The sequence below is a fragment of the Triticum dicoccoides genome, chromosome 6B (genome assembly GCF_002162155.2).
Source record: "Triticum dicoccoides isolate Atlit2015 ecotype Zavitan chromosome 6B, WEW_v2.0, whole genome shotgun sequence".
NCBI lineage: Eukaryota > Viridiplantae > Streptophyta > Magnoliopsida > Poales > Poaceae > Triticum > Triticum dicoccoides.
Genome location: NC_041391.1, coordinates 144,329,133 through 144,339,572, shown reverse-complemented (window position 1 = coordinate 144,339,572; position 10,440 = coordinate 144,329,133). Strand labels below are relative to the sequence as shown.

Sequence of the window (10,440 nt, the reverse complement as noted above, 5' to 3'; positions counted from 1 at the left end):
TCAGCTATGTCCTATCTTAAAATATGCATGCTCACAGTCCTCCTTTGCCTCGAATTCAATGAAAGCATAGCATAAGCTATCTCCAGTCTTGCAGTCACGAATTATTTCAGCCGATGTCATGGTTCCAAAACGAGAAAAGATTGTATCTAGATCCTCATCTTGTGTAATTGGGTTAAGGTTACAAACACACACGACATTGTCTGGTGGTTCAATGCCTGGAATGTGTCCGCCGCAGTGATCACAACTAACAATCACGACACTAGCAAGTGCATCATCCGAAGGAACGTCTAAGCGATCTTCTGCAATCTCGGCATGTGGCTTTCCTATGGGAGAGTTCCCAGGGATGTGTTCTGCCAGCTGAGGAGGATCGTCGAAAGGATCATCCAAGACATATGTATGTTTAATCCTTATGTCCATGAATGGCCTTCCTTTATCATCAATGTATGATTGATTTATCTTTGTCAGTGTGTCGAGACATTCACCCTCAGGAACCATCCCAAACACGGTGTGTTTATCATCGAGATGGTCCACGCCGTCCCGCAAGGTGAAGTAGAACCGCGGGGCACCTGCCATGGCCACGGTGCCGGCCTTTGAATGCCTTAGTTGCGGACGGATCTCGCCGTCGGAAAACCGATCTTGGTCGCCCCCATGAAGATGAAGGAGCTTGTACACAGTATCGCCTCCGGTGCCGGTTCCGGTCAGGTCGCCGGTGTGTGCCAGGAAATCCCTATCCACTCTGTAGAAGAGGCAGCCGTTGTAGTACTTGATCTTGCAGAGCTTGAGGAAGTTCTTGGTTGTGAGGGGGCACTTGTCTGTGTGCAGATCCACGTCAATGTCGCCCACACTCGTAATGATTAGAACCGACGTCCCGATGACCCCGCTGTATGCAGTTCTCCGCGGTGCCACTGCCGCCTCCAACCCCGATCCGCGTCTTGTCGGCCGATCGATCCCCACACGAGAACAAATTTTCTGCGGTCGATCCCTTACCCCGTCCTCTATTTTTTAGGGTATATAAACAACTTACTAAGGGAATCTTTATCTATATCTATACCTATTACCTACTTAATAATAAAGCAAAGTGCCTTTCTCCAAATTTTTTCATCCGTTCATCAGCGAAAAGTTTTTTTTTTACTATCCGAGGTGGTACTAATTTTTTGTGCATCCATGTGCTAGAAAAAGAAATACGACTTGTCCAGAATTTCGTACATGGGCCGCACGCTATAGCCCAGTAAAGCCAGCCCACTTATTTCCCTGCCCACGCAACCGGGAAAATCTTATTCGCCGCATGTGGCGATAGATAGTGGGCGCTTCACACAGATAGCCCTGGACTGGGCTGGCCCGTTTTCATTATTTCTTTGTTCAGTTTCTATTTAACATATTATATTCCTTTCTCTTGTTATTTATTCTTTTTTCATTGCTAATATTATTTTTGTTTATTTTTACTTTTTTATCAATTAAATGTTTTATAAAATGTTTATAATTTAAATTTTTATTCAAATTTTTGAAGAATGTTCAGAATTCCAAAATTTTATTCCCGTTTAAAAAATGTGCAGATATTAAAAAAATACTTGTTCCTAAATTTGTTGAAAACTGAAAAAATGTTTCTGTTCTACAAAATTGTTCGACATTTTCAAAAAAAATTGTATTTTCATAAGTCTTCCAAATTCTAAAAGTATTCTTATTGTAGTCAAATGTTCACAAATTAAACATAAACAGATTTTAAATAGCCCCATATCGCTCTTTACGTATAGTCGTACCAATTTATAAACATGTGCGAAACTACATGCAGTAATAAGATCTATGAAGTATGGATCTATTATGCCAGACGAAGGATGGATGAATTGGGACGTGAGCTAGCTGGAAAAGGACACTGAATTTTTTAGTTGAAATGTAATGTTCCCATTTTTACAAAAAAATGTATTTTCCAAAATTGTTCAAGGTTCTTAAAAAATTGCATTTTAAAAATGCTCCAATTTTAAAAAATATTCTGGCTTGAGAGGAATGTTCACAAATTTAAATAATGTTCGCGTTTAAAAATTGCACATTTTCTAAAATTGTTTTGAATGGTAAACATGTTCCTGTTTTTTTTTTGAAAATTGTTTACAAATTTTAAAAATGCTTGTGTTCTTATAAAAGGTTCATGTTTTTGAAAAATGTTTGTGAATTTATGAAATGTTTCTATTTCAAATTTTGTTTCTGTATTTCTGAAAATTTATGAAACTTCCAAAAAACAAATCGCAGTTTTGAAAATTGTTCGGGATTTCAAAAATTGTTCATGTATTCAAGAATATTTAGCAATTCATAATAATAATATTTTTTTGGAATTTGAAAAAAAATTCATAAAATGTTTCGAATCTGACGCTGTGGTATGTTCTTAAAATTTACGTTGGCCATCGGTTAGCCGGACATGTTTATTCGAGTGAACGACATCACTATGTCGGGTGTTTGAGATGATGAGTACGATCCTTCAATTCATCTTTCTTTCTGGATGTTTACTCAAGCCTTACAAACACAAGTTGATCGAGTGTCTAAATATAGCCAGTCCAACTACCTAGGAAATAAGGAAAATAAAATACGTTCAATAGTTCCATATAGTTCGTTTACGTACAGTCGTAACGACTTATATACGTGTGCGAAACTATATGTAGTAAACTGAATGAAGGATGGATGAATTAACATGGATGAAGGATGGATAAATTAAGCCGAATGAAGGAAGGATGGATTGGTACGTGAGCTTTCTAAAAAAGGAATTAAATCCAGTACGTGAGCTAGATGGATGGATTGCTAGCTGAACTATCTACAAGAGGGCCCTAAATTCTTAAGGATTCCTACTCGAGGCAAAGAGAAGAGAAGACCCGACTACGTGAGCTAGATGCATGAAAAAGAAAAGACCCAGCGACCTCCCACATTATGCAACTTCAACCTTAAATCCCCTCGACCAAGGAACGCAAAAATAGGAGACAATTAACTCCGGTTGTACATATCGGTGGCTTATACATGGAAAAGAGAAGACCTGCCTCATTTTCATATTATTGAACTTCATGCCTTAAAATGCCCTCGAATGAATGAAATAATAGATTGAATAATTTACGGACCTTCTCTGGCGTGCGATGACCTGATAAAACCCTTAAATGCACTCGATCAATGAATGAAAAAAATTAGCTGATTGATTACTTCACACGCGGCGAAACCGAGAACCAAAATGTTCCTTCTTGACGTGCACACAGGGTTTCTCTTGCACATATAATTCTTGAAAGTGCTAGTATCGACTAGAGGGGGGGGGGTGAATAGGCGATTTTTATGAAAGTCTTCAAAACTTAGAAGTTTCGAAGACAAACAACATAAATGACCTAATTGATATGCAGCGGAAGATAAACTACCCTAAGCAAGCCATAGTCAAGTATGCAATGATGTGAAAGTACATGACTTATAACAGCTAAATAATAAGGATCAGGATGGAAGATAGTATGAAGCCAATCAACAGTAGTAGTCAAGCAATGAAGTCAAACAGATACACAGATAGGCAATGACTTCACGAAGACAAACTTAAGTAAATGATGGGAAGGGATAGAACCAGTCGCTTGTTGAAGACACAGGATTTGTTGGACCAGTTCCAGTTGCTGTGACAACTGTACGTCTGGTTAGGGAGGCTGAGATTTAACTCAGAAGACCGTGTCTTCACCTTATTCCCCTTGAGCTAAGGACACCCAGTCCTCGCCCAATCACTCTGGTAAGTCTTCAAGGTAGACTTCCAAACCTTCACAGACTTCATTCACCGGCAATCCATAATGACTCTTGGATGCTCAGAACGCTATGCCTAACCGGCTGGAGGATTCACAGTCCTCAAGTGTAATAAGTCTTCAGGTCACACAGACAGAAAGACTTCAGTGATGCCTAACACTCTTTGGCTCTGGGTGTTTGGGCTTTGTCCTCGCAAGGATTTCTCTCTCTCTCAAATGCTTCGAGGTGGGTTGCTCTCAAACGACAAAAGCCGTGCACAAACTCTGAGCAGCCACCAATTTATGGTGTAGGGGGTGGGCTATTTATAGCCACTAGGCAACCCGACCTGATTTGTCCAAAATGACCCTGGGTCACTAAGGAACTGACACGTGTTCCAACAGTCAGATTTCAAACACACACGACAACTTTACTTGGGCTACAAGCAAGGCTGACTCATCCAGCTCTGGATAAGATTTGCTCTCATTGTCTTCGCTTGAAGACATAGGATTTGGGTTGAGCATCACTTCAGTCACTCTGACTTAGTTCACTTGGACCCCACTTAACAGTACGATGGTTCCTATGACTCAACAAAGAAGAAAAGGAAACAGCGAAACCACACAGTCTTCGTGCTACATAGTCTTCACGTAATGTCTTCTCATGTCATAGTCTTCAGTATGAATATCTTCTCATACCACCATTGTCTTCAATGTCTTCATACATTTTTAGGGGTCATCTCCGGTAGGTAAACTGAATCAATGAGGGACACTACCTGCGTTATCCTGCAATTCTCACAAACGCATTAGTCCCTCAACCAACTTTGTCGTTAATACTCCAAAACCAACTAGGGGTGGCACTAGATGCACTTACAATCTCCCCCTTTTTGGTGATTGATGACAAACTGCTTGAAGTTTTCAACGGGGATAAATTATGTGAAATTGTAAGGATAGGGAATTGTCTTCATAAGTAGCAAGGGCTCCCCCTGAAGATGTGCATATAAGTAATTTGCTTTTGGAATGCAAATGCACATGGCAGGTTGTACTTGTGGAGATCCTCTTCAACTTATGAAGATAATTCATCATGCATGAAATGATATAGCAAGTAGAATGACATGCGTAATGAAAAATGGACGTCTGCAAAATGATCTAAGTGCGGAAGTTATCATCGCGCATGCGGAATTTATCATCGCATCACAGTAAAGCAAATAAGTAGCAGACGACCATCAAGTTTAGGTGTTACAACTCAAAGAACCGAATGTTTCAAAAGCAAGAGTTGTAAGCACGAAGCAAAATATAATGCAACCGCCCATATGAACCCGCTTGAAGACTATCAACTCATACGCTTCTCCCCCTTTTGTCAGTAAGGACCAAAAAGGTTTGAAGACATAGAGTATCTATTCGTCCTCATGAGTAGGTGAAGCAGCAGGGTTGTCGTTGTTGGTTGGAGGTGCAGATGAACTTGGTGCAGTGTCGATGCGTGCAGTAGTAGGAGGTGGTGAAGTAGCATCATCTTTATCATCAATCACTCTGGCATTTACCGTTGCTGCGGAGGAAGAATATTCAGAGTCTTCAAGAGATGGAGTGCGACGTAAGACAGCAGTCCGTGGAGGAGTGGAGTCAAACTGGAATCTTTCATTGAAGCCATCGTCTTGAAGATCTGCTTCAGCACTAAGCAAGGTCAAACTCTTCCATGATCGTCGGCAAGTTTCATGAGCAACAAAGGCATTCTTGGTGGCAAGGTTGCGAATGCGATTGACATCCACCAAGAGGCTTTGCATCTATCTCTTGAGCCAATAGTGATGCTTATCCTGTTTCTGATGAAGGGCCACAAGAAGTTCTCGGTCATTGAGAACGCGAGAGCGCTTCCGAGGCCTTTGTGCGATGGTGCTTTCAGTGGCTTCAGTAGGTGCTCGATGAGGCAGACGAGTATTTCCAGCCAATGGATAGATTCGTGTTGCTGCTTGAACACCTTCAATGTGTTGACTGAAGCTTTGGTGCTCGGCATTCTGAAGACAAAGAGGCCTCTTGGCAGGGTCATAGTATATAGCTTCAACTAACATATCAACCTCTGGCAAAAAGATCATATGATTGCGAGTAGAGGGCTGATAGTTGACAGATGAGTGTCTCTTGATGAGGCGCATGACCCATGGAGCATAAAACTTCAGACCAAATAGGTCAGATCCAGAAGCAGCAAGTTGCCTGATGAAGAAATCTTGAGTATTGAAGCTGATGCCATTGAGAATGTAGAAGACCAAAGTCTTCATAGCTCCTTCAAGCTTGGCCGCTGATGAATATCCTTTGACAGGCCATAGAGTTCGCCTGATGATATGATATGTGGTGCGAGGCAGATACTCAAGGTCGTCAACAAAGAACTCTGTTGGATATTCAGCGTCAGATGGCAAGGGCTTCATCATGCTCAACATCTGGCTCATATTGGGTTCGGGCTTATGGAAGATGCTCTCCACTGCATTGCGGTGTAGCTGACAGTCAGGTTCATATAGTTCTCCAGGAGTGGCTAGCCCTGTAAGCTCGATGATATCCATAGCTTTGGATTCATGATGAACATTGCCAGTCATCCACTCAAGAACCCATGTCTTGATATCTCTGTAGTAGCCGCGAATGTGTAGAGTAGCATAGAATTGAAGCAATAGCTCTTCATTCCAGTGTTCTTTGTCTGTCACAAAATGGAGCAGACCAGCATCACGAAAGCAATCAAGTGCTTCTTCTAAGCACGGCAGTCCAGCAATGGCTTCAGTGTCAAGGCGCATATGAGGGAAAATGCGCCCTTGATCATATAGGACACATGAGTAATAGCTTCTCTGCTGATAGCTCCAGAACCGATCTGATGATATCCTTGGCTTGGAGTAGGGGTTCTTGGCACTGTCAAAGAAGGTATTGTGGCTTTTGAAGCCATTTGCATTGGAGGACCCAGGTGAGTTTGCAGTACCTGAAAACCTTGGCAGTCTAGGCTTTGGCTTCTGGACCTGAGGCCTATGCTCAACATGGTAATCAAATTGAGGTCCAGAGGCAGTAGGCGGAGGTACCAGAATGGGCCAACGGACAGTGGTTAGCTGACCATGACTGTATGCTTGCTCAATTGTATGGGGCCTTGGTGGCGGAACAGGAGCAGGGGCAATAGCTGAGGCGTTAGGCTACACAACAGGTGCTTCTGGAGCAGTTGTCTCATTAGCTTCAGGTGCAGCGACCTCATTGGCTTCAGGCATAGTGGCCTCATTGGTTTCAGGCACAGTGGCCTCATTGGTTTCAGGCACACTGGTTGGTGCAGGCTCCACATTAGCGTCAGCCATGACTACGTCATTGGCTTCATTGGCGTTGGTGGTGGCAGCCTCAACATCGTCAACCTCCTCTTGATGAACAGGAGGGTCGGGCACAGGCACGTTCACATCAGGAACATCTTCTTCAATCACTGGGGGAGTAGGGACACGTACTTCTTCTTGATTTTCCTCGGCTGATGCAGCCGAAATGTCTTCAGCAGCTTGTGCTTCAGACTCGGAGACATTCACAGTTGGAGTAGGTTCAGAAAAGACTTGACGAGCAACAGGTGAACATTGCACTTCTCCTTCTGGAACGCTCGACAGAGGGACTTGAGGCCTTTGTCCTTTGCGAAGCCTGCAAAATGCTGGCAACGCCTTAGGAGATGGAGTTGGCTGGGCCTCAAAGTCTTCATCTTCTTCTTGCACGGGGGGTGTAGCTTGTTGTTGTTGTTGGGGAGTACTGGGGGAGTCTTGTTGCTGTGGGTGATCAGCCCACGATGCATCCTGAGCAATTGGCTTCAGAGGACGACCAATGCTGATGAGTTCGCTGTTCGTATGAATAGGCGATGATACCACGTCATGTTCGATCTGAGGAAGAACTTCATCATCTTCTACATTGTCATCATGACCAATGTCTTCAGCAGCGGTGGGTTCAGCTGCTGGAATATCTTCAGCTTCATGAGCCTCTGTGGTAGCAGGCTCATGGACTATCATCCTTCTTTCTTGATGTTTTGACGCAGGGCGAACCACTGAAATGGGTTCAACAACTAAGGGCTCTGTGGAAGCAGCCCTAGTCTTCTTGGTCTTGCGCTTCTTCTTGGAGGGAGCGGCATCAGAGGCTTCAGTATTCTTTCTCTTTCTGGCTTCAGCCTCGGCATCCCTCGTCTTCTTCCGTTCTGAAGTGGTTGTGGTGACCTTTGTCTTCGAGCCAGTCATGCTGCTTGGGAAGATAATGCGAGGGGCTTCTTGGCTTGAAGGTTTAGGCTGGTCAGCAGGAAGCTTCTTGTTTTTCTTTGCAGCCATCCTGGGGTCAATGCCAAGACGGCCAAGTGACTTGCGCTTCTCAGCCTCATTGTAGGCAAGCACACACTAATCAGCCAAACTCTTCATGCGCTCTCGAGAGCCCTGAGCTTCTTTACGCTTCTTCAGAAAAGCTTCTTTAAGCTCATGTAGCATGACTTTGAAGTTTCTGACGTCTTGAACACTTAGCTTGGCCACATGCTTCTTGAACTGAGCCTTCTCATAATCAATCTTGTTCTTCAGCTCAACGATGCGCTGAGCGAGAGCTAGCTCAGAAGCAATGGCACCATTGAAGGCGACACTGAGGCCAATGGGAAGTTGCAAATCTTCAAAGCTGAGATTGGGGGTGTCGAACCACTCATCAATGAAGTTGTGGATGATTGCCACATCAAAGAGAGGCAAGTTGTTGAAGATTTCTGCTTCTTCCTTGCTCTTTATCAGTTGCTCAAGGGCATCATCAGCAAGATCTTCATCACTTGACAGATCAATGCGTTCTTCGCGCAGAATGGCGGCAGGAGTCAAGGCTTGATCAGTTGGTCTGACAAGTTGCTTTTTCTTCTCCGTTCTCTTGGAGACACGGGATTGATCTTCAGACTGCACACTGGCTTCAGGAGGTGCAGTGGCCAGTGGCTTCGCACGAGAAGTCTTCGAAGGTGCAGCTGATCTTGAAGCATTTGGCTTCTTTTGCTTCTGCGGCTTCGGAGGAGGAGCTGGGGCTTCATCGGAGTCAGCATCATTGTCAGAATGATCAACTCTGGCACCTTGGACCATGATGTAGGTGATGAGGCCGTCAAGGTTGGAGAAGGGGCCGATGACATTGGGTTCAGCATCACGGGAGCCGTTAGCACGGGGAGCAGAGGGACCTGGGTTGAAGTCCAGTCCCAATGACTTCTTGTTTTTCTTGGCCGAAGCCACAGCAAACTGGAAGTTGCGCTTGAAGAGAGAATCATCATGACACCAGAGTAATGAAGTGGGATCGGCGTTCTCAGGCTGTGGTCCACGGACCATGCAAGGATAGAAGCCTTGAGCAATGGCTTCAGCTTTGTTCTTGGGTTGAAGGCCTCGATAGAGGATATCACCCCAAGGTCTCTTGATGGCATTCTTCTCTGCATATTCCTTCGTTACAAACTTGTATTTGAACCATTCTTCAGCCCAATAGCGTCGAATCCATTGGATTCGTGTCTTTCTCTGATGATAATTCTCTTCGGGATCTGTCTTGTAGAGTTCTGCTAGGTCATCAGGCAGATCTTTGGATGTTCCTTCTCTGCGCTGTCTGCCACCCTTCCTTGCTGATTTTTCTGCAGCCATGAACTTCAAACTGAATGGCTTCAATATGTTCAAAGGCTTCAGAGACTTACGCTTGCTGGTCAGGCAGGAACTGGCTTCAGGAGAATTGATATGATGCTGTAAGTATTCTGCAAACGAATGCAGACTATGAGAACCAAGGGATTCTCCCACGGACATGTACCTGTGACAGCATTAGAGATGCGAGGGAAGGGGAAGAGGTCATATGCATTCTCAAAAGATTTTGAAGATAAATCAGTTTGAAGACATTGACCTCATGATGCGAAGACATTCACTTATATAGGTGAGTTGGTTCCAGATTTGTACCAATCCGTGAATAAGTACAAGTGAGGAATCAAACTAGACAGGAAATCTAAGTGAATAGACTAGGCAGTATGAGATGCAAACAGAATAGATCTAACATTGAATAGGCAGAAACCACTTTCGGTAAACAGGATGAATCTTGAAGATCAAAAAGGTGGTAAAAATAGAGTTATAATTACCGCACGAAGAACTGCTAGATGGGATGAATAGGATACCGAGCAGTTCAGCCCACCATGCCCTAACTTGGCGACGGAGGACACCTACGGCAACGGTGGAGAGGGCGATGTCCGCGACCGGCGTGAGGACAGCGTCGGAGAAGTTGCGACAGCTAAGCGCTTCATTGCCGGCGTCGTCGAGAGCTAGCGGTGGCGCTAGGGTTTTGACGGAGGTGGAGAGGTGGAAGAAGGATTTATTTACCGCAGGGGACAAGTATTTATAAGTAGGTGAGCGACACAGCGCAATTACGCTGGTGCCCCCTAGCGTTTCATATTTGAGGGGCACGTGGCAAGCATGCAACATACTCAGAGTTGTCCCACGTTCCCACACCCGCCAGGCATGTCGGAGAGTTGTTCCGGCTTCTCTAGATTTCAACAATGAAGATAAGTCATTTAAAATAGATTTAATGTTTGTCTCTTTGCCTTCTGCTGACTAGGACGCAGAGAAGACATTTGACAGTTTCAATAGAATGCATATGATTTGGACAGATAGAGTTTGAGATGGGAAGCATAGAGAGGTTAGGGTCCGATCACATTCACTTAGTTCAAAAGATCCAATCTTGAAGACATAGCAATAAGTGAATGCTGTAGAGGACAGAACACTAG

General features: G+C 44.1%; 1 protein-coding gene across 1 annotated transcript; it reads right to left on the bottom strand.

The window, feature by feature from the left end:
• On the bottom strand, positions 1-2,394 carry LOC119320915 (peptidyl-prolyl cis-trans isomerase CYP59-like). The gene is made up of 3 exons (XM_037594820.1): positions 2,361-2,394; positions 483-995; positions 1-428 (listed from the first exon to the last, which is right to left on the bottom strand). The coding sequence occupies exons 1-3, from the start codon at positions 2,392-2,394 to the stop codon at positions 1-3; spliced, it is 975 nt and encodes a 324-aa protein (XP_037450717.1).
• Between the last annotated feature and the right edge of the window lie 8,046 nt (positions 2,395-10,440).